The sequence below is a fragment of the Serinus canaria genome, chromosome 22 (assembly GCF_022539315.1).
Source record: "Serinus canaria isolate serCan28SL12 chromosome 22, serCan2020, whole genome shotgun sequence".
NCBI classification, from domain to species: domain Eukaryota; kingdom Metazoa; phylum Chordata; class Aves; order Passeriformes; family Fringillidae; genus Serinus; species Serinus canaria.
In genome coordinates this window covers 627,505-651,594 of record NC_066335.1, presented here as the reverse complement: position 1 = coordinate 651,594, position 24,090 = coordinate 627,505, and the positions used below count along the sequence as shown (strand labels likewise).

Here is a 24,090-nt window from a genome sequence, read left to right as displayed (position 1 = left end):
GCTCCCACCAAGAACTGGTGCCCAGCTGTTTGCCCCGGGAGCTTTGGTCACCAAGCCCAGCTCGGTTTCCCACAGCCACTGGGGATAAATTAAATCATTAATGCCATAGATGCTATTTAAGCCTAAGCAGCACTCCTTACTCCCCTGCCCACACACCAAACAACTGTAACCAGGCCTGGGTTTGATTCCCACACGCTAAGCCAAGCAATTACTAATTAATTAATTTCACAACGAGCCTGGCAGTGTCTCTGTGCTCAGCCACTCTTGCTGGGTCACTCCCCTGCTCCTGTTTGAGGCAGGCTCAGGTGAGAGCAGCTCCTGCATCAACCTCCTCAGAAATGTGCATTTATTGCCTCCTGCAGCCCCTGAACCCACGGGGCAGCAGGAGGGGACAGGAGCCAGCTGCCACCTCAGCCTGTGTCACACCCACGTCACCAGGCAGAGATGGGGATGGCACTGAGTGCAGTGGCTTTGAAGATTCCCCTGCCTGGGTGAGCGGGTAATTAACAATGCATTAAATAGATATTAATGCATTAAATAGATATTGTGTTAAATAGATATTGATGCATTAAATAGATATTAATGTGTTAAATAGATATTAATGAATTAAATAGATATTGTGTTAAATAGATATTAATGCATTAAATAGATATTAATGCATTAAACAGATATTAATGCATTAAATATCCCTGCGAGCAGCAGAACTGGGAAAGGAGGTTAAGTGGCTTCTCCAAGTGAAGGGACAGAAGTGGAACAGCCAGTTTAACACCCAACTGGCTGCTCAGGAAAAGCACAAAGAATTGTAAGATCTTCAGAGCTCACACTACTTACTATAGTATTTATACCAGCTGTAGGTTATTGAAGGAAAACTTCTTGGTTTGGGGAAAATTTTTTTAAAAAGCTCTTTGGAAATTTAGTAAAATAAACCTCTAGTTTACCTTTGTGATCTCTGCCAGTAAACCAATCCTTTTTTAACCAATATACTCTGGGTTTAATATTGTGCCTTAATGGCTGCCTCATTTCAGGGCTCTTTGGCAGATGTGTTTCAGCACTGCTCTTAACAAAATAACCTCAATTATTCTTTCTTAATTGGCATCAGATAAATGCAAGACTTCTCAGCTGCTGCTATCTGAAGGAAGAGCACTTGAGCACACATTTTGCCCTTTGAATAATTGGGAGAAAGGACAAATGCAGATGGAGTGTACCTGAGTGAGCTCCAAAACCCATCACAAAATCTTTACCAAAGCCCAGCAGCCAAGGAGGGGAGCTCAGACAGCTCTGTGCCTTCAGGCTCATTTATAGCCAGCAATTTAATAGAAGCTCTAATTGACAGCTTTGCTGGCTTCTATTGTGCCTGATTAGGCATCTCCATGAAAAGCATCAGCAGTGTTTGATCCCCTCCAAAGCAGAGCAGCTCATTAGCAGGGGATGTTTACAGGAGCAGCAGCTCTTCCCTGCTGCAGGAGGGGTTTTCAGGTCGTGTTTGCAGCAGGAGGATCACGGCTCCAAAGGAGCTCGGCCCTCCATCCTTTGCCTTTCCTGCTATTTGCCAACAGGACAGATGGACAAGGAAAACATCTGACAGGACTACAACAAACCCTCAACACTTGGGTATTATAAAAAACCCAAATCCTCTCCCTCATTCCCCCCTCCCTTTTTTATTTTTTTAGCTTTAAAAGCATCTATCAGTGAGGTGAAATAATTACAAATAACAAGTGTCCAACAGGCTGAATAAACCAGACCAGAACCCTGTGAAATTATATTGGTAATAATGACTCTGCTCAGCACAACCTCCCAAAATTCCACACACACAAAATTAAACGGCACCCATGTAAATACATCCAATATCAGCAAATTACTGGTAATTGTTATTGCTCCCAGAGATGAAAGGACACGGAACAGTATGAGAATGCAGCAATTAGCTCCTGTTCTCTGAGCCTATGAACAGAGACCTGCACTCCAATTTCTTTCTTGTCAGTCTCAATCCAAATTGCTCCTTAGGTTTGGTCTTAACACAACAAAATGCTCGTCAGGAAACCATGATCTGTCAGCTTTTATCAAAAACCCCAACCTGTTAAAATATGACCAAGCAAATGCTGCTTGCATCGGGAAGACTCAGCTGCCTTTCAGAAACAATTCACTCTGCACAAAAAATGAAAAAGGGGGAAAAAAGCTGCTGTAACCTGTGAAGAGCTGGTGCTTTAGAGCCTGCAAAAACAAGGATGTGTTTCCTTTGCCTGGGAATGGTGAGGGTCTGGATACAGGATTCTCCACACAAAATACAAGTAATAAACAGAGCAAAATTCGTTTTTTCATGCCACAGGGACTCAGAGACTCCACAAAAATTCAAACATTCCCACAGCAGAGTCCACTAAGTGCTGTTAGCTCTGGGACAGCTTCGTTCCACCCAGCACACAAAAGAGAAGGCTGCTAACTTTGCAGTGCAGTTTTATTTCCCTCCCAAGCCCCTAAATAAAAAGTGAAAGTCACGACATGGAGTCACGTGCGTGTTTCATGAGATCCCCTCGGTGACCTTGAGTGCTGCTAAGAACACTCACTGACAATTCCCTGGAAAAGCACAATTCCACACAATCCCCTGGGAGCAGCACCAGCTCAGCTCCAGGCTGGAATCCAAGCCAGGGAAGCGGTAACAGGAGTAAGGTCAGAAAAAAAGGGAAGCCCTTCAGATGGTGGCTCCTGGGCTAGAAAACAGGGAGATCAGCAAAGCTCAGCAAAGCTGGCCTGGGTGGGGAAAGGCTTCCAGCATTTCCTTGCCATTGCTAGCAGCAGATCCACGGATTTCCACAGGGCTGGGAGCCTGGGATAAATTCCCATTATCCACCCCAGCACATAAACACTGCCAAGTGCATTAGTGTTTAAGGTGCCTTCCTATTAAAGCTGCACTTTGTTCTGTTCACTTTTACAATCTCACAAGTGGGTAACAGCCAGCAAACCACTAAAATGGACATTATTGCCCTGGGCTGCCATTTCAGGGCCGTGCAAAACAGGAGTAAAGGCAATTACAACGTGTGTGCAAAACAGGAGTAAAGGCAATTACAACGTGTGTGCAAAACAGGAGTAAAGGCAATTACAACGTGTCGCTCCACTGAGAGCCCAAACTGCTCCAAGCTCCCACCCGGGGTCAATGCCCAGGAATGTCAGAGCATTTCAGAGCCCCCTGAAATCACTTCTCACTTTCCCACTACCCTGCATTCCCAAAATGCCTCAGCCAACTGCTGGAATGGCCGAGGCTGCAACAGTTTGATTTAAATATAAATTCAGCCAACGAACTGAAGCCATGGAGCCATTCAAAATCAAATTCCAAATCAGTTTGGTGACTCACATTTCCCAACAGTCAAAACCAACAAATAGTGAGTCAATCCCCCTTCCCTATCAGTACTCATCTGAGGCCCATTCTTCCAGCAGTTTTACTCTGCACTGAGCATGAAGTGGGTGACAAATCCAAACAGTCCTTTGATCAGGAAGGGCACACGCTGGTTTAACCCAAACACACAGAAACCAGGACACTTGTTTTCAGAGCTTGGGAAGTTCAGATACTCACAGGTACTGTGGGACAACGCAGCTCCTCCACCACAACAGCTGGACTCATCTGCTCCCAAAAATACAAATATCAGACAAAGCCTGTTTGCTCAGGCACTGTGCTGACGCAAGCCCAACAGCAAAACATTTTTGGTTCTGAGGATGGAGATGTATCAGCCTCCAAAATCCAGCCGTGCAATCCCCCCAAGGTGCCTGGGACACTCTTAGAAACACACATTGATTTATTACTGCTTAGTAATGTATGTTTTGGGGGAAGAATAAAATATTCTGATTGCCTGAATGTGTTGAGAAGGAACTCTGGAAATTCCCTTTCAGCGAAACAGGATAAAGTTTATTCTCACTTGAAGCTGCTATTTAAAAGGAATATTACAATGAAGTAAGTAAAGGCAGACACTTGGATGTTAAGTGCATTCCCTGTCCCCTCCTTAACCAGCACTTGCATCTTCTGGCCTGAGAACTGAGACTCGGGGAGATTCAGATCATTGAATTTCTAATTATAAACTCATTAAAATACTCATTTTACAGTTAGCTCCAGCCCAGCCATTCCCAAACAATCAAAGGCAGCTGCGGGATGGGAACACAGAGCCTTTCACCCCAGGAGGGAGACACCCAACCCCGGAGCTTTGGGAGCCCTGGGCACAGCCTGGGGGCCAATCCACCCTTCCAAAGGCCCTGGGGGCCAGTCCAGCCTTCCAAAGGCCCTGGGGGCCAGTCCACCCTTCCAAAGGCCCTGGGGGCCAGTCCAGCCTTCCCAAAGGCCCCGGGGGCCAGTCCAGCCTTCCCAAAGGCCCCGGGGGCCAGTCCAGCCTTCCCAAAGGCCCCGGGGGCCAGTCCACCCTTCTAAAGGCCCTGGGGGCCAGTCCACCCTTCTAAAGGCCCTGGGGGCCAATCCATCCTTCCAAAGGCCCTGGGGGCCAGTCCAGCCTTCCAAAGGCCCTGGGGGCCAGTCCAGCCTTCCCAAAGGCCCTGGGGGCCAATCCACCCTTCCAAAGGCCCTGGGGGCCAATCCACCCTTCCAAAGGCCCTGGGGGCCAGTCCAGCCTTCCAAAGGCCCCGGGGGCCAATCCACCCTTCCAAAGGCCCTGGGGGCCAGTCCAGCCTTCCCAAAGGCCCTGGGGGCCAGTCCATCCTTCCCAAAGGCCCTGGGGGCCAGTCCACCCTTCCCAAAGGCCCTGGGGGCCAGTCCACCCTTCCAAAGGCCCTGGGGGCCAGTCCAGCCTTCCCAAAGGCCCTGGGGGCCAGTCCATCCTTCCCAAAGGCCCTGGGGGCCAGTCCAGCCTTCCCAAAGGCCCTGGGGGCCAATCCACCCTTCCAAAGGCCCTGGGGGCCAGTCCACCCTTCCCAAAGGCCCTGGGGCCAGTCCAGCCTTCCAAGGCCCCGGGGCCAATCCCCTTCCAAAGGCCCTGGGGCCAGTCCCCCTTCCAAGGCCCTGGGGCCAGTCCACCCTTCCAAAGGCCCTGGGGGCCAGTCCAGCCTTCCCAAAGGCCCTGGGGGCCAGTCCACCCTTCCCAAAGGCCCTGGGGGCCAGTCCAGCCTTCCCAAAGCTCTGAAAGCCCAGCCCTGCCCCGGGGCCATGGCAGAGCCAAGGGGAGAGCCACAGCCCCCAGGGTGACTCACTGGTGACAACACTGGGCACACAAAACCCAAACTGGGCTCCCGGTCCCTCTGGAGAAACCCGGGAGCTGCACTGGGAATTCCTGATGCTCCCAAACCAGGATCCCTGAGATGAATGTGAGGGGAAGGGATGAAATTACAAGAGGAGCTCCAAGTCCAGCTCTCCCTCCTCCCCGAGTGCCAGCGATGTCTCAACACCACAACTGCCTTTCCAAGGAAGTAGCTCTGCTCCTTTCCCGGCCAAATTACCATGGCAAGAAATCCCCGTGTAGATTCATCTCCAGCAGAAAAACATCCAGGCAGCAAACATTTCCTTCCCACAACCTGAAAACAGCCAGACATCATCAGATTTCTCTCCTGCCATCAAAGAAAGCCTGTCCTGAGACAGCTCACAACAACTAAAACATTTGCCCATAAAGCAAACGTGCTCCCAGGCAGTGACAGAAATATTCCGTGCACCCCACGAAGCTGAACAGACTTCACCCCCGGGAAGGCTGGAGAACACAGCAGGAACTTTCATCTGTAATGATTTATTTTACTCCTGCCTTCACTGCATCAGGATGCTCGGCTCTTACTCATCCTGTCTGTCAATACTGCCTTCCTGCAGCTTTTAAGTAAAATAACCCCCATGGTAACTGTTGTCAGGCCATGTCATGACCACTGAGGCTTCATAAATAACACTTGATATAAATAGATTTTCCAGCAACATATAAACCATCAGCTCCAATGGAAGTAGAAGGCTTGTGTGCAGCCATCTGCATTTTCTCCTGTAAGGATAAACACATAAAGAAGTGTTTGAAAGCAAAATAAATCTATTGAAGAAATGGCCCAAACAGAAACTTCTGGGCTATGAGATTTCTTACGTGGCTCTCACGAAGACGTTGACAGGAGCAGCTACAGCAGAAAAAGAACTTCCTAGAAGAAATCCTTCCCTGGGAGGGGGATGAGGCCCTGGCACAGGGTGCCCAGAGCAGCTGTGGCTGCCCCTGGACCCCTGCAGAGCCCCAGGCCAGGCTGGACAGGGCTGGGAGCAGCCTGGGACAGTGGAACTGCTGTCCCTGCCACGGCACTGGGTGGGCTTTGAGGTCCCTTCCCATCCCAAACCATTCCAGGATTCTGTCACCCTCCAAATGACACCAGCTGGTGGTGGGAACAAGCCCCGGGAGGTGCCAGCTGCCTTCCCCTGCCCTCAGGTTAAATGCAGCAGCTCAGCAGCCTCTTCTGCAGGAATCCATACCGACAATGCCTGCAGTTTCACCCGTTTTCCTTTCAATGGTCTGCAATCAACTTCCAGAACACAGCAAAGCCACCTCACAGCCCCTCGGGACACCCCTGCGTGCTGAAAAGTTGGCAGATTTGGCTACTCCAGATTTGGCTACTCCCCAAACACGGGGACAGAATCAAAGATAAAAAATTCCGTTTAATTTCAAAAAAGCATTTTTAGTAGGAGCTGCATACAAATGCAGCATTTTTTACGGTGTGGGGGAAATCCACAGGCAAGTTTTCTGTCAGGAAATAAACAATCCTCCAACACTGCCATTATCTCGAGCTTCCCCTGAAGAAGTCTCCAACCAACAATAACAACAAAGAAATTATTTCTACTTCTCCACTGGAATTCAACTCCCTGTTAGACGACCTCGAGACAGAAATTCTCATACTAGCAAGGTTTAAATCCACCCACACAGCACCCAGGATGGGCTTATGGGAGGTGCACTCAGGTCTGCCTGGGCTCAGGGAGGGCAGAGAGCATGAAACCTCCCCGAACAGATCTGGCTGCCATAGGAACACAAGGCTCCTGTGGGCTCCTGCCAGGGGTGAGGGATGGCAGCTGCCTGAACTGCTGCTGCCACCCAAGGAAACACCCAGCAACCTGCAGCCCAAATCCTGCCACTGACCGAGGAGCTGCTTCTCCTCCAAATCCTTGGATTTGTTTCCCTGCTGAAAATGCTGAGGAAGCAACAGTGCTGTGCTCTGAGAAGCTGACTCCCATCCTGCTCCTTCCATCTGCTGAGAGCTGTGCGCTTCCAGAGAGCTCAGCAAAGCTAAGCCTGGCTCAGGGCAGGGCTTACAGCCCAGTGCCACACTGGGATGGATCTTAAACCATTTGATTTCGGAGTGCTAAGCCTCAGCAGGAGCACAACCCACCCCTGAGAATCCCAGTGTGACCTTCTCTTGTCCCCAGGGCCCTGACACGACATTTTCAGGTCCTCTTCCTCTTAGCATCTAAACTAAACCAAAGGCTTGTTTAAATCCATGATAAAAATCTCAGGGCTTGTTCAACCTCCTTGCTAGCCCAAGGTTGAATTTGTTTCAGTGCATCTCCATGTTAACACTGCTCTAATTTCAAGGTATCTGGATCATGACTGGCAGCTAGGAGTAGGGGTACAAGAGCTCATCAACTAATCCAATTGTTCCACACATCTCAAGATTATTTTCCAGTTTGCTAAACCTGAGCTCCTTGTTGCAATAATCCTTTATCTACACTGCAATCACCTGGCAGACAAGGTGTGCAGTTAAGCCTGGCTCTGGCACCGAGCAGCCCAGCAGCTGCTCATCACTCCAGCATCTGTTCTGCTTCTCCACTTCATTTTACAGCCTGCATCAAACTCCACCTGCCAGGAAAAACACTACCCAAACCAGCTCTTTTTTCAAGCTTAAACTGGGTAATTTAAAGCCTGCTCAAGCCTGGCACCACTACACTGCAGTGAGGACATCCAGACATATTATGCTCCCTATGAATACAGAGCATTTGGTGTTTTTATTGAAAATGAAAGCTCATCAACAACAGGGAGCCTGGCATTTACCTGGCACTGAAGGCACACCAAGAGTCAGCTGCGTGTGGGAAATGACAAGGCGGAAAAAATGAACAGGCCAGGTCTTTACCTTGTCCTAAACACCTCGGGGGATTTCCTCCCCTGCCAGAATCTTCCAGCGGCTCTGCTGCGGCCTTTGGGGTCAGCCCAGCCCGCACTCACCTGGCCAGGAGAGCCCAAAGTGCCTCAAGGGCTGCTCTTCCCTGCCTACAAAGCGACCACGACGGCTCCAAAATGAAGGGATGGCAATAAAACTGTAAAGCCTCTGCCTCATTCCCAGCTTTTATGGGAAAAAAGCAAAAGCCACCAATACAGGAATATATGATAATGGTTAGTCCTTATTCTAGGAACCTTAATAGGCTTGCAACAAGCTTTGTTCAGGCGTTTTTCTGCACTACCTACATCACTTCTTCCTACCCAAAATGTACCTTAAAACAAAAGAAAACCACACACGGTATCGAATGGGGCTTGCAAGTTAAAACCAGAAAATTTAAATATTTCCTGCCTCGATGTGCACTGAAAAAGAAAAAACAAAAAGGCAAATAAATAATTTTAAAAGGGGGGGGGGGAAGGAAAGGTTTAAAGCGTATCACGAGAACGGGATCAAGGAAGAGCGAGGCCACCCCTTCAGGACCAGGGGAGAATTAACCTGCATTTCTCCATCCCATCTGCAAGCTTACGGCTCTGCCACCCATTTTGTCTCCGATTAAAGGGAAAAAAATAATTAAAAAAAAAAATAACGACCTCAGCGGCAGAGAGAAGACCCCACCCCGGGATGGATGCCCGAGCGGTGCTGCCGGCCGGGCAGGTGACCCCACCGCAGGTGCCACCCCCGGGCATCCCCCGCGCCCCTTCCCCATCCCCTGGAGACGCTGCCGAGCCGGCAAACGCCGGCGCCGAGCACGGGGAAGGGTTTATTTAACCCGCAAACGCGACATGAAAGGGAGAGGAGGAGCGCGGAGGTGCGGACGGCGCGGCAGCCAAGGTGAACCGAACCGCGGGCGGCGAACATGGTGGAGCTGCGGGGAGCCGCGACCCTCCGGCCCGCGGCAGCGAGGGGCGAGCAGCGGGGATGCGGGGCCGGCACGGAGCTGACAGCGGGCGGGAGAGCGCGGAGAGGAGAGCGCGGCGGGGAGAGCGCTCGCTCAGGGCTGCTCCCTGAGGGCGGCGGCGGGAGGGCGAGGACGGGCTCACCTGCCATGGCGGGCGGAGGGCGGCAATGGCGCTGGGGGCTGCGGCTCCGCTCCCCTCGCTCTCCGCGGCGAGTGCGGCGGGGCCGGGCGGCCCCGGCAGGCAGAGCACGGGGCGGGACGGGCGCTTCCTCCGCCCCCGACAAGATGGCGCGGCCCCGGCCCCGCTGCCTCAGGGCTCGGCCGCCATGGCGGCCCCGGCGCTCGGCAGGGGGAAACAGCCGCGTGTTCCCTGAGGGAGGGAAGCCTCCAGCTGCAGGGATGTGTGAAGGGTTTATGCGTGAAGGACACCAATCGCAGAGTCACGGGATGGGGCGGGTTGAAGCGACTGCAGTGGGGCGTCTGGTCCAGCCTCCCCGCTCAGCAAGCGGCATCCAGAGCACATGGCCCAGGATTGTGTCCAGACGGGTTTGGAATATCCCCGGTGAGGGGCATTGCACAGCCTTTCTGGGCAGTGGGGCACTGAACAGGCTCCCCAGGGAATGGTCATGGCCTCAGGGATGGCAGAGCTCCAGCAGGGTTGGGACAAGGCTCTCAGGAACACGGTGGGATTGCCGGGATGTGCTCTGCAAGGCTGAGGGTTGGACCAGCGGGTCCCTTCCACCTCAGGGCTTGTGTAACTCTGTTATTCCGCTTCTAGGAATCAGTGCTTGGTCACCCGCACAGCAAAGTTCTTCCTCGTGTCCAGGTAAAACATTCCATGCCTCAGTTTCTGCCCATTGCCTCTCGTCCCACTGCTGGGCCCCAGGGAGCAGGGCCTGCTCCATCTGCAACACCTCCCTGCAGGCATCGACGGATATCCATGGATATCCATGGACGATGATGGATATTGATGGATATTGATGGATATTGATCAGGTCCCCAAACAAATCCCCTTGGCCTCCTCATCTGGGGGTCCCTCTCCAGCCCCTAGTGCTCACCTGGTGCCCCCAGCCCTGGCTCTCTTGGGGCTTTGCTTTGGGGTTTCTTTTTTTTTTTTTAATTATTATCTTTTAGGAAAAATCTAATTTTTACAATAGGAGAGTGAGTTTAGGGAGGAACAAGAGTCACAGAATCATTTAGGTGGGAAAAGACCTCTGAGGTCAAACTCAGCCCGTGCCAAATCATCACCATCCCAACCAGACCAGAGCACTGAGTGCCACATCCAGTCATTCCTTAAATGCCTCCAGGGTTGGTAACCTCACCACCTCCCTGGGCAGCCCATTCCAATGTCTAATCACCCTTTCTGTGATGAAATTCCTCCTGATGGCCAACCCAAACCTCCCCTGTTATACTAGAGGAGGCCAAACTTAGTCCCCAAAAGATGACACCTCCACCACACATCCAAAACCACCATTTTCTTGAGATTTCCAGTTTTCTGGTGGGGGCCAGGATGAATGTGGCACAAATGTGGCACAAATGTGGCACAAATGTGGCACAAATGTGACACAAATGTGGCACAAATGTGACAAATCCCCCTCCCAGCCCACAGAGCTGGGTATTTTCAGGCACTGCTGACGTCTGCAGCTCCAGTACCCAGTGCTGGACTCTGCCTCTCTCACGTCCCTCTCGTCCCTCTCGGCAACATCTGACATCCCTGATGGCTTCTGACAACGTTCACTCGCTCTAATTTGTGTCCTGCCCTTCCCAGAACGTGCAGTTCTCAGGCACAGCAGCTCGTGGCTCCTTGCCTTGCTCAGGGCTGTTCTGGACAGCCAGGGCTGAGCCCCCCAGCTGATTCCTGCCCTTCCTCCTTGCTCTGGCTGTCCTTGAGGAGACGCTGAGCCGTGCTGGGCTCTCTCCCCCAGCCCTGCTGTTGTTTAATCCAGGTGCAGCCCGAGCTGATGGCCAGGTGCTGCCCAGCTGGACCCTGTTTCACACAGACCTGCAGCTCTCTGTTGATCTTTCGGCTCCTTGCCCCCCACGCTGCTGTCTGTGCAGTGTTTGGCAGGCAGGAATGCTGGGGGGGTTTGTTCACCAGCTGTCCCACCCCCCCACCAGGAGGGTTTCCATCTGATCCCATTAAAACCCAGGAGCTTACTTTAAGACCAGAGACCCTACGAGGCCTCTGGAGCATTTGTGCTTATCCTCCCTTTTTTTTTTGCCACGTTCACTGCAACACTCTCCTGGTTAAGCCTCTAAAAGGTTTTTCCAGTGAGACATATGGAGAACTATAGAGGGCCAGTGCTTGATTATGGATATCGATCCTGGGCATTATTCAATACCTGGCCTTATCCCAAATGTAGGCACAGACTCCAGTGCAGCTTTTAAACTTGAAAGCCTTTGTTTGTCAGGGTGGGGAGGTGACAGGAGGGACATTTTGGTGATGCCAGATTGATGGCTGCAGGAGTTGTGCTGCTGACAGGAGTTTGTGCGTGCTCATTGTCCCCCCAGGCTCAGGATCAGGGACAGGGACACAGCTCTGGGGAGATACAGCCAGAGAAAACACATCAGTCAGATGGAAATGTAACAGATAAAGACCTCAGGGTCCTGATAAGCCCAAGGACAAGCCAGGGAAGGACGATGAAGCTGGATTTAATGCTCCAAGAATTGAATTTGACACAGCTAGACCCCCCCAGAACCATGGGCTCAGACCCTGTAAAGCCTTTTTCAGTCCTTTTTCCTCTTAAATGTCCTCTTGCATTAGATTAGTAACATTCTGTGTGAATCCCACAGGTGGAGTCCAGCAGTTAAGAAGAACCCAGCACTCCTGTATATGGATAACAGGAATATCTTCCATTGCATTAGATAAAATAAAAATAAACCCCCTGCTATTTCAACAGTGACCTAGGAGGTGAGTGGACACTCCCCCAAATAAGCAAAAAAAAAAAAAAATTAAAAAAATAAAAATAGTTAACAACTCACCAACAGTGGGGGGTTTTTTGCCTCTCCCTCTGGAATATGGAATGGTAACAGGGGAGTAGCTGGGCAGACCCTGGGTTTCACTCTCAGGTGAGGAAAGCAAATGTGAGCAGCCCTTGGTTAGAATGCCACCTCCCCCAGCTGGGGGGCAGCTCCCGACCCACAGGAATGTTTCATTATCTCGGGGACACCCCCGACTTGCTGTTCCCCCCAATGTCAGGTGGAAATCGAGGCAGAAACGACGGGTTTCTTTCTCAGAAAAAAGTTTCTTTCTCAGAGCCCAGATGGGCTCTGCCAGCCGCGCCCAGCCCCCCGGTTTGCCACCTGCAAAATGAGGAGAATTTTTAGGGAGTTTAATTAGTGCAAAGTGCTCTCGGTAGCAAAGAGAGCTTATGGTGTGAGCATCTCGGGCCAAGTTCTCAAGTTACGGCGGCTGCAGCCAGCGACCCACGGCGACAGAGAGAGAGAGAGAGACAGACAGAGAGAGAGAGACAGAGACAGAGAGACAGAGACAGAGTCCCCGCTGTGCCTGCGGGGACAGGGGGGATCGGCAGCGCCGGAATTGGTGTCGGGAATCAATCACTGGGTGAGCAGGGCCGGGCATCTGCGGGGCTGCTGCGTCCCTGCTGGTCCTCTCACGGGGGGTTCGCCTCTGGCAGCTTTTGGAGAGAGGAGCCCTTCCTTCAGCTTCGCGTTTGCAAAGTGTTTTTGGAAGTGGAGATGAGGTTGTGGGAGCCAGGAGACATAAACAGCCAGGAGAGTGCAAACAACCAGGAGAGTGCAAACAACCAGGAGAGTGCAAACAACCAGGAGATACAAACAACCAGGAGATACAAACAACCAGGAGAGTGCAAACAACCAGGAGATACAAACAACCAGGAGATACAAACAACCAGGAGATACAAACAACCCATCCCAGGTCCCTGTGCTTCTCCCACAGGACATTCATCCCAAGCTGTCAGGAATCCAGGGCAGGGAGAGTGCCCAGAGTGCTCCCAGTGACGCTAACTCAGCTGGACAGCCTGTGCTCTGCAGGAGAAGGCAATTTTCTTGCTGCTGTCTGTCTGGTACCTCAGGGCTGTACCAAGGAAATGAGATTTCACTTGCTGAGTCAGGGCAGTGCCCCTGTTTGACAGGAGGAGGAGGAGGAGGAGATGGGCTGAGTCACCTCTCCGAGTTCATCCCCAGGCTGCTTCCCAAAGCTCCTGAAATGAGCCCTTAAATCCCGGGAGGAGTGGGAGCAGGAGGGGGCCAGGAGAGCAGCCTGTTTGTCCTGCCTGGCCTGCTCTCCTGCAGGGCTCTCTCCTTGTCCAGATGCTGAGTCTCTGGAGCCACATCTGGCTCCGAGGTGTTGTGGCAGCAGCAGAGGCACAGCAGGAGCCCGGGCTGATGGCTCCCCATGGTTTTGCTCTCCTGGGCACACTCACCCTGGAGTTCTGTTCCATTAGATCTTCTCCCCATCAGATCCACCCCGAGGCATCTGCAGGGATGGTCTCCAAGGGGGAGACAAGTTGGCATTTGTCACCTTGTGTCACGTTCACCTGGGGCTGTTCAAAGCTCTGGGAGTAAAGAGCAGCTGCTGTGGGCAGATCTGGATAAACGGGACCAGAGCAGCTCATTCCCACTTAAACTACTTCCAAAATGAGGTGGACATGGTGCACTAAATCACTTTGAAGTCCATTAGAGGAATTTTATAGCACAGAATAAAAGAGGTCCTTTGCACAGCCCAGGCAGCAGCGCCTGGTGGCTGCTTACTCATCCCTCAGCAGAGAAGTGAGAGCAGACACAGTCCCTGCTTTCACCAGCTGGCAAATCACTCCTCAGAGAGGAAGGATGGAGGGCTTGGGTCACTTTTACCCCGTGACTCATTTAATCCCTCGTGTGAGCACATAGCAACAGCAGACGGTGACATCAGGAGTGACACAGACACACCAGCCCCTCCGCAAGGCAACATAAACAAACGGTGCTGAGGCAGGAACTGGACCCTCTACAAGCTGAAAATGAGCTGCCCAAACCCCACTGGGCAGTCATCAGGAGTGGTCACACACAGAGGAGCAGCAGAACTCCCAGAGGCAGAGGGAGAGCTGAGCCCACTGCAGGGCTCCAGGGCAGGGCCAGCTCTGGGGCAGCTCCTGCTTGGCACGGGAGTGCAGAGTGGCAATTATAGCAGCACGGATGCCACAGGGCTGGCCAGGCTCTCTATTTATAGCTCCTGTGGGCTCCTGCTCACAGGTGAGGGCACAGGCCGTGCCCTGCAGGGCTCACAGGCCAAGGGACTGCAAAGAGGAAGGACAGCAGCCCCTCTGATGGGGACCAAGAATCAGAGATGAAAGGACAAAAATCCACAGGGAGCCTGGAACAATGAACTCGAACTTCTCCCCCAAAACTGCCCTGTCACTGGTTAACCCCTTCCCTGCCTGAAGTGCCACCTCTCTGCTGTTCCTAATTGGTGCCAAGCAGTGTCACTGAAGTGCTCTGCAAGCTCTGGCCCCTCGAATTGCTTCCAGCAGAGGTGGCAGAAGGGCTGTGGGCCTGCCTGTCCCTCTGCAGCCCCAGGCCCTGGCAGGGTGGGAGGCAGCAGCCCAGGAGAGCACCCCAGACACTGCCCCTGCCCCGGGGATGATCCATCCAGAGTGAGCCCCTGCCAGCTCCGGGGGCTCAGGGTGGCAGCTGACCCCGGGTCCGAGTCAAAAGTTGCCTTTGTTTCATGGGGAGGATTAAACCAGAGCTGCTTGTGAGCTGAACTTTGAAGTGTCTCCTCAGTGATCTGAAACTCGATCATGCAACAAAGAGAGACCTCCACAAAAACTCTTTTTGTGTTTGAAGCTGGAGACCATCCACTGGTTTATTTTTAGGCACACATTTGCACTGGCCCTGTTACAATCCTTCCTCTGTTCTTGTGCAGTAAAAGGCAGAGAGGATTCTCTTGACCTCCAGTATCAAATACAGAGAAAATAAGGCATTTGTCTGGAAAAGAACCACCCAAAACAGCAGGGAAGAGGTCATGCTGTGCTGTGGACTGTTAGTGTTGAGAGACAAGAAAAATGAGGATTATAGGAGCTGGCAGACTTCTTCTAATGACACATTAATGAAAGCTGCTAGAAAGTTATATGGTGATGCTAATTAGTGTTTGTATGTTTAAGGACCTGAGATCTTTCCCTTTTACACTCAACACTTGCCTGAGAGTAAGAAGTGATCCCTGCTGAGGTGAGTTCTCAGTTTTCTTTGAGGATTTGTTCTAGATCCAGAGCGTTTCCTTTGCTTGAGCTCAGAAGCTCCTGCATCAGCCAGCTGATGTTCCCTGAGCTCCTCACAGCCCTCCTCAGCCTTTGCAACACCCTGTGATGCAGACAATTATCACTGCACGCATTTTCTGTCTTGCCCTTCCTTGGAGAAGCTGGGGAAAGAGCCCAGAGGACCTGACTGGATGTTTAATTTCTGTCACATCAGCAGGGCCATCTGCACCAGGCACTTCCCACTGACAAGAGAAGGGAGGTTAAAACCTCCCCTGGCAGGTTAACAGCATGATTTGCAGCAACAGCTTAAATAAATGGTTGCAGGCAGGAGAGAGTAGCAGGCAGCTAATCCTTTAAAGACTTAAGAGCAGCTACCACTTCAGCCCGAGTAAATATTTCAAACCAAAATTAATTACTGGTGACGAGTGGATTTGCTGCCCTTTGCTTTAACATCCCAGGATGAAACGGTGATTCCTCCACAGAATTTTTGCTTCAGTGCCAAACCTGCTGTTTCACGGGAGCTGAAAGTCCTCTCCAAGAAGATTCATCACAGTTCTGTTCCTCCCTGACTGCAGAGCTGGAGAGGCTCTGCAGGGATGCCCTGGCTCGGTGTTGCTGTGGGAGGGGAGGTCCCTTTGTGCTGCCCAGGGACCAGGACAGCAGCATGGCCCAGAATCCTGCCCCAGAGCTGTGGAGGAAGGAAATGTCACTTCCTGATTCTTATCAGAAGAAAGCTCTGTCCATGCAGGCCACAACAGCTCCCAGTAATTGCCTTACTTCCAATTAAAGCAGTTCCTTAACACTTTCCTGGACACAGGAAAGGTCTCAGGGTGACAAGTCCTGAGCCAGCACAGCCCACGGTCTGGCTGAGCCCAGAGCAGCAAAGCAGGCAGTTCAATAATTCCAAACAATAATTTCTAATCAACAATCCAGTTTTCCCCCGCCCATGACCCTTGACTCCACCACACAACAAAGCCAACTCTCTGGGGAGGCTCTGCCATGGCCTTGCTGGACTGTCTGGACTGGTTTTAGTCAAATCCAGCATTCCTAAAAATCCTCGGGCTGCTTTTGTGCTCAGGAAGGGGAGAGGAGCTGCTGTGCACGTGCACATGCACATTCCACACAGGGAGCACAGCTGGGCCAGCACAGAGCCCTGGGAGAAGGGCAAAAATTCTTTATTTTCATCGGGCTGGGAAGGCAGGACTGCCCCGAGCTGGGAGGGGCAAACCAAAGGTGTCTGCAGTGGCTGGGAGGGCAGGGAGGTCCAAGGGCTGGGGGATGTCCCCTCCCTGCTGAGGGGACATCCAAGGGCTGGGGGATGTCCCCTCCCTGCTGAGGGGACATCCAAGGGCTGGGGGATGTCCCCTCCCTGCTGAGGGGACATCCAAGGGCTGGGTGATGTCCCTCCCTGCTGAGGTGACATCCAAGGGCTGGGTGATGTCCCCTCCCTGCCTGCTAGGGCTGGGGGATGTCCCCTCCCTGCTGAGGGGACATCCAAGGGCTGTTGGAAGTTGGAGGGAACCCACAAGGATCATCCAAGTCCAGTTCCTTCTCCTGTCCCCTTCATTTATCCCACTTAGGTGACACCCCCCCCCCCTTCCCAGATTGCTTCATCTCCTCCCTCCCTCTTTGTTTTTCCATCTCAACTTCCCTTCCACTTCCTCTCCCCGCTCCCCAAACCCAAATAAACGCAGGTTCTTGTCCCCTAAGAGAGGCTGATTCATGGTTTGACGTCAGCAGGAGCTCTCCTGGCCAGAGCCTGCTCTAATTGACACATTCCAGCTGCTGCCAGCAGCTCCTGTGTCCCTTGTCCCCTGTCCTGCCCCAGCAGGGCTGGCAGCAGGGAGAGAACCTCCAGGGATGGAAAGGGAGATCCTGAGTTTGAGTTTAACCATGAGAACCTCCAGGGATGGAAAGGGAGATCCTGAGTTTGGCAGTTTAACCATGAGAGAACATCCAGGGATGGAAAGGGAGATCCTGAGTTTGAGTTTAACCATGAGAACCTCCAGGGATGGAAAGGGAGATCCTGAGTTTGACAGTTTAACCATGAGAGAACCTCCAGGGATGGAAAGGGAGATCCTGAGTTTGAGTTTAACCATGAGAGAACCTCCAGGGATGGAAAGGGAGATCCTGAGTTTGGCAGTTTAACCATGAGAGAACATCCAGGGATGGAAAGGGAGATCCTGAGTTTGACAGTTTAACCATGAGAGAACCTCCAGGGATGGAAAGGGAGATCCTGAGTTTGACAGTTTAACCAGTTCTTCCTCAGAGTGCTGGGATTCACTCAGGGCAGTGCAGACAAGTGAAGGGTTAAAAAAACCACCTTGGCTCAGGGTTTGGGTTTAACCTGGAGCACTGAGGGAGGAAAAAAGGCAATTCTGGGAGGTCAGAGCAAGGTGTTTGTCCAGCCCTGATGTGTGGACACCTCCCTGGGGCTGCTTTGCACTGCCAGTCCTGCCCCCTCCTTCTGGAACGTTCTGGGGCTTGGGTGGCAATTGGGGAGCTCTTTGTGCAGACCGACACTGCTGGGGCTGTTGCAGCTCTGCCTCCCTGACTCCAGCAGCACCTGGCAGCTGGAGGCTGCAGCAGCCAAAGCCCAGCAGAGGTTTTAGTGCACTCTGACCCCTGGGAAGGTGGGAAGGACAAACTTGTGGTTCCAGAGAATACAGAACTTTATTGATGTTAAATGCACCCACTTGCACTGCTGGTCTTTGTCCAGGAGACAGCTGCTCTGACCTCACAGGAGTGGAGCCATCTCTGTTTGCCCTGAATGACACAGCAGCAAAGCTGGCAAAGCAACCCAGAGGGGGTTTGGTCAGCACAAACTACACAGAGAGCTTCTCTTCACTGGCCTGGGCAGGTCTGCACAGCAAATTATCTGCACAGGGACCAAAGGACTCCAGAGGACACAGCTGGAGTTGGTGTCTCCAATCCCCACATCAGTCAAGCCCCAGATTTTTGGTGACACCTGAGCCTGGGTTCCAGTCCTTGTCCCAGGATCCATCTGGTTGTTTAAAGGACCAGCAGACTCCAGCAGCAGTCCCGTGAAGGATGAGCAGATTCTGCCAGCAGTGGCACAGGGAACTGGCTCGGGGAGGAGGTGTTGGTGGGGAAATGAGCCTGGTCAGGCTGACAGGGAGCTCTGGAGCCAGTGCAGTGTGGAAATCACTTCCTGCAAGTGCTGCTTTCCCCTCTCATCAGACTTTATTGACTCCAGGACCAGCAGTTTGGAAGCATTTCTGATGGACAGAGAGCAAAAGGAGAATTTAATGATGGTCTGTCTGCAAAGGTAACCCAACAATAACCACAATCTCATGGAAAGCTAAAATGAACTCTAGAAAACAGAGGAAAAACCAAGTATCTGCTGCTGAAAGCAGCTGCTCTATTTTTGGAAAATTGCAAGGCTTGCCTCGCCCAGGAAGAGCTTCCCAGCGAGCGGAATTATGCAACCCCAGGAGGAGCAAACAAATCCCCTAAATCCCAAGTTCTCTGCAATTCCTTTTGGTCAATTCCGGGCTGCAGCCCCCACCCCCCAAACTGCAAACCCCGCACCGCCTCCAGGCCGGGACACGCAGCCCTGCCGGCATCCAGGGGAACTACCGCGCCTAATTAGGGCGGGGCTAATTAACGCCTCAGTCGTCGAAGTCGGGGATGTCGTCGTAGGAGTAGCCGCGGTAGCCCTTGGAGGCGTAGTAGGCGATGCGCAGGTGGTAGAAGCCGGGCAGGAACACCAGGATGCCGATGATCAGCACGGGGATGGCTCGGTCCGTCTCCTGCAGGGACACCTCCAGCTGTACCTCTGGAATTTCCAGCTCCTCTGCTGCTCTAGGGTGCAGCTCTGAGCTTGGGGTTAAGTGTTGTAAGCTCTCTCCACAGGGTAGGGAGATAAAGAATTCCTGCTCTAGCTGGGGATTAAGGACAACCTCCCAAAGCTCAGGCCCAGGAGCACAAACTGGGAATTGAAGAGGGAAAACCAAGGAGGATGGGACTGCATAATACCCTATAACTATGTCCTGTACCTGGACAATGAACTCCAAATGGAGCAGAACTCATCAAAGTGACAGACCCCCTGACCAGTGATCCATTTTGGGACCATTTTGGTTCATCCTGGGTGCAGCCCTGCTGGGCTCTTGTGCTGCCCAAGGAGGATCCATGGAGGAGATCCTTGAATAAATCCCTGCTTTATTCTGTGACTCTGCTCTAGCTCAGCCTCCCCAAGGCACCACAGTGACATCTCTGAGAGGGGCTCTCCTCCCTCTCACACCCTGCCTGGTCCAGGGGAAGGCTGCCCTGCCCAAGGCAGGTGAGATGTGAGTGAGTTCTCAGAATGAGGTGATCTGGAAGGTTCTTTGAACCCAAACCATCCCGTGCTTCTGTGATCCATCCCCAAAGCCTGGCGAGCTGAGAAATAAAAACCCATCTTCCACCAGAAACACCTCAGCTGTCATCAGGCTGAGCCCTTGATCCTGTCCTGGCCTCTCCTTGCTGCAGGAACCCTCAAGGGACCCCCTCCTTCACCAGGGACCCCCTGGATGTGCAGCCTGAGCCCTGGGAGCTGTGCCTGGAGCGCTGCTGATAGCCCAGAGCTGCTGCTGCTGCTGCCAGAGATAAGGCAGAGCTGCCAACCCCCAGCACAGGGAGCAGGGCAGAAGCTCCCAGATCCCTGCCATGGACCACCCCCAGCCAGATGGGGAAGAGTTACCCTGCCCCACACGGGGCCTGGCAGCTCCTCCCTGTCCCTGCAGGGGCTGAGTCTCTCCAGGACAGGGGTGTGACCTCCCCAGGACACTCAGCCCTCCCTGGACATGCCCAGCCCAGGCTGTGGTGGGAATCCAAGAATGGGAATCCATTCCCTGCTCACTCCCTGTGGCTCTGAAGTTCTACACTGAGCCCCATCCCAGGATCCTTGAGGCTGGAGGAGACCTTCAAGGTCATCGAGTCCAACCACGCCAGGGTCACCCCAAACCCAGGTCCTGGAGTGCCACATCCTCGTGTTCTGAACCCTCCCAGGGATGGGGACTGCACCCCTGCAGCTCTGCCAGGCCTTTCCCACACAAACCTTTCCCAATTCTGAATGTAACCCTCCCCTGGTGTGACCTGAGGCTGTTTGCTGTCCCTGGTGTCCCCGAGGGCAGTGCCAGGAGTGTCTGAGGCACTCACCCCTTTGCTGATGTACCCTGCCAGCAGCAGGGCTCCGATGATGATGAGGAAGGTCCCGATCATGAAGAGCACCACAGCCAGTGCGATGGCCTTGTAGGGGATTTTGGGTGGGCTCTTCTTGAACTGGAGGGAAAAACCCCAATTTTGAACGGCTGAACTGGGCACAGCCCCCTCCCAGGACAGCACAGACGGGACCCACAGCTGGCACAGGACAAAGTTCTGCCCCAGAACTGCCCTGCAGGAGGGATTCTGCCCGTGGAGACCCTGCTGGGCCAGCCCCATCCCCAGCCTTGGTCCCAGGAAGGCTCTTGGGGCTTTCCAGAGGGGAAGGGCCCGGGGTTAGGGATTGGGTTTGGGTTTGGGTTAGGGTTTGGGTTAGGGTTTGGGCTTGGGTTAGGGTTTGGGTTTGGGCTTGGGTTAGAGTTAGGGTTTGGGTTAGGGTTAGGGTTTGGGTTAGGGTTAGGGTTTAGGGTTAGGGTTTGGGTTAGGGTTTGGGTTAGGGTTTGGGTTAGGGTTAGGGTTTGGGCTTGGGTTAGGGTTTGGCTCTCTCCTGGCTTTGTCCCTCTCTGAGCTGCAGCTGCTCCAGCAGAGATGCACGAGCAGCCTGTGCAGGGCCAAGCTGTGGCTGTCCCTCCTTGTGCTTTCCCAGCTCCCTTCCCCAGTTTTACCTGCAGGTCAATGTACCCATCGTCAGTGCTGGAGAGTTTGGAATATTTGACTTTGCTACTGGGGATCCCAGCAGAGAGGTTGGTCCTGGACGGCATCATGCCAGGGGGGCCTGGGCATCAGCTACAGCCTGGGAGCCAGGGCAGGAGCAAGAACAGGAGAGGAAAGGGAGAGATGGCAGTCTGAGAGACACAGAACTGAATTTCTGAGGAGAAACTCCCCTGTTGAGGCTGTGCACCCCAGCACAGCTCTGTTCCCCTTCAGAAATGAAAACTTTCCCCACAGTGGATCTCAGCATTTCATTTGAAGCCTAAAACACAAGGAAGAACCTGGGCTTCCATCCAGGTGGGAATCCCCAGGCAGGGCCCAGGTAGGACCCAAGCTCTGGCTCTATCTGAACAGGACACCAGCAGCTAAACCCAAACCAGAGCTAAACAAAGCAGCTCTTCAACCACCAGGAGATTTTGCAAGAGAGCAATTTTGGAAAAAAACCAAAAACCCAACCAGCCAAACACCAAAACCAACACAAACCACTGGAAACTGGAAGAGATGGAGCTGCCACAGGGACAGCAGGAGTGACTCAGAGAGAGCAGGACAAGGGGACAGAGTGTGGGTGGTGAGGTCACCAAAGCCCAGGTGTGCAGGGCAGGGTCCCAGTGCCAGGGGGACAGCCTGGGGACAGGGATCAGAGCCAGCTGCTGTCCCTGGAGCTGCCCAGGGATCCCAGCAGGACACGGATTCCCAGGGACAGGCAGGGAAGGGCTCCCCACACCTCCCAAAGCCTCAATGGAGCTTTTATCTTCTGAAAAAGTCTGGAACCAAGGGAACAAAAGTAGATATTCCAGCAGTGCCAATAGGAAGGATAAAAACTCTGTTTCCACAACATTCTTTAGCATCCGAGGTGATGCTTCCACTCAAAATATTGAGTCTCCATTGAACTGAAGCCCTTTGTCACAAATTGCTGGCACATTCCCCACCCAGCTTCGTTCCTCCAACTGTAAAATTGACTTTTATAAAATCCCCTCTGACCTGAAATTCCCACCACTGAACCTTTGGTTTGAACTTTGGGCTTTTGTTCCAGTGGCAAAAGCCAAACCCAGACAAAACATTTCCAGCCCCGTGGATAATGGGAACACCTGCAGGGTGGCATTTCCTGCTCCCCACACATCCTTGTTGACCCCAGGCTCTCCCACATGCCCGAGGGTAGATGTGCAGGAGGGGAAAAAGCCAGAATTCACTTTCTGAAAGGTGCCAGATTTCCCAGCTCTGCCCCATTCTGCTCTCTTTTCTTACCCACTGCCCATTATTTACCAGGCTGTTCAGTGGCTTCTTCTGAATTATTCCCATTTTACACTTGCACAGGCTGTCCTGCCCTCCCCACTGCCTCACTTACCAACAAGAAAGAGGCTGTGGAGGACAAACATATAGAAAATATAAAATATTCTCTCTGCTCTCAAATTTAAGGGCCAGGTTTAACTCCACTGAGCTTCACACCAAGTGAGCACCACAAGGGTTCAAGAGCAGGACCCAGCACAGTGCTGAGCTTTTTGGGAGCCACAGAAATAATCGGGGCCTGAGCAGCTTGGCCAAAACAATAAATGCCGAAATTCAGGATTTCTAACATGGCAGCTGTGCTTTAAACCCGGGGAGGCGCCGGGAAACCCAACCCAACCACGGCGGAATCCCCGCAAGCACAGCCCCGCGTTCCCCCAAAATCAGGCAAACCAGGAGGGGGGGGATGTGGCTTGGGGACAGCGGGGACACCCGGGGACACCCGGAATGGAGAGTCCCGGCCTCGCACCGCTCCCAAACCCACCCCAAATCCACCCACAACACACCAAACCCACCCAGGATCCCCCAAATCCACCCAAACCCACCCAAATTACCTGAAGTCCACCCAAAACTCCCCAAATGCACCCAAAACACCCCAAATCCACCAGAACCCACCCAAACCACCCTAAATCCACCTAAAGCACCCCAAATCCATCCCGAATCCACCTGAACCAAACTCCAACCCAAACCCACCCCAAATCCAGGCCGAATCTACTGGAACCCACCCGAACCCAACCTCAGCCCACCCCGACACCCCGCCCGCCCGGCCCGGCCCCCAGCCCAGCCCGGTACCCCCAGCCCAGCCCGGCCCGGTACCCCCAGCCCGGTACCCCCAGCCCGGCCCGGCCCGGCCCGGTACCCCCAGTCCCGGTACCCCCGGCCCGGCCCGGTACCTGCCGCCCGCCCGCTCCATCCCGGCCCCGCCTGTCCCCCCGCGGCCCCGGGAAGTTGATCTCGCTGACGCCGCTCCCCTTCCAGGTCACGGCGGGGCCGGTCCGGCCTCCTGCGCCCGGCACCGCCTCGGCAGGGCGGGATCAGCCCCAGCGAGCGGGAAACGGGGCCGGAACTGCCGAAAAGCTCCGGGCTGGAGGATGCGCCGTGCCAGGTGTGGTCCTGGAGTGCTGGAGAATGAATGGGGAAGGGTCTGGAGACAGCTCAGCAAGGGAGGCAGCTGCGAGTCAGCGTCTGAACCCCAAAATCCGGGAATGGTTTGGGTTGGGAGGGACCTTGAAGTGCCACCCAGTGCCACCCCTGCCGGGGGGGGACAGCTCCCGCTGTCCCTGAGTGTCCCCTCTACGCTGGTCTGGGGACACTGCCAGGGATGGCCAGGAGTGCGCGTCCCAGCAGGACCCAGGGCCGGGCAGGGATTGTCCCCAGCCCCAGGGCAGGGACTGAACCCAGCTCCGAGCAGGGATTGTCCCCAGGGCCGGGGCACTGCTGTCCCCAGCCTGAGCAGGGACTGTCCCTCCCCGGCAGCAGCAGGGCGCGCTCCTGGCCGGCACTGCCACCTGGTGACATCCTCTGCCACCTGCCGGGGACAGCTCTTCAGGCGGTTCGTCCCCAGGACTCTCGTGTCCTGCAGACCAAAATGTGCTGAAAATGGGGCAGTCAGGTCGGAAAATGCCTTTGTAGGACCTTGAATTCCGGCACCAACCCCTGTCCCCAAGTGCCACCTCC

The 24,090-nt window shown here is 53.5% G+C and overlaps 2 protein-coding genes across 2 annotated transcripts in view; both read right to left on the bottom strand.

Moving 5' to 3' along the window:
* SLC23A2 (solute carrier family 23 member 2) overlaps nt 1-9,282 on the bottom strand; it is a 53,014-nt gene extending 43,732 nt beyond the window's left edge. Inside the window, exon 1 of the mRNA XM_050983143.1 lies at nt 9,183-9,282. The gene's annotated coding sequence lies outside the window, so the exon portion shown is untranslated. The remainder of the gene's footprint in view (nt 1-9,182) is intronic.
* Nucleotides 9,283-17,909: 8,627 nt separating this feature from the next.
* On the bottom strand, nt 17,910-23,442 carry TMEM230 (transmembrane protein 230). Its single transcript, XM_030233190.2, has 4 exons — nt 23,307-23,442; nt 21,084-21,211; nt 20,416-20,538; nt 17,910-19,028 (listed from the first exon to the last, which is right to left on the bottom strand). Exons 2-4 carry the CDS (start codon nt 21,180-21,182, stop codon nt 18,888-18,890), a joined length of 363 nt encoding a protein of 120 aa, XP_030089050.1. The 5' UTR covers nt 21,183-21,211; nt 23,307-23,442; the 3' UTR covers nt 17,910-18,887.
* Nucleotides 23,443-24,090: the final 648 nt, after the last annotated feature.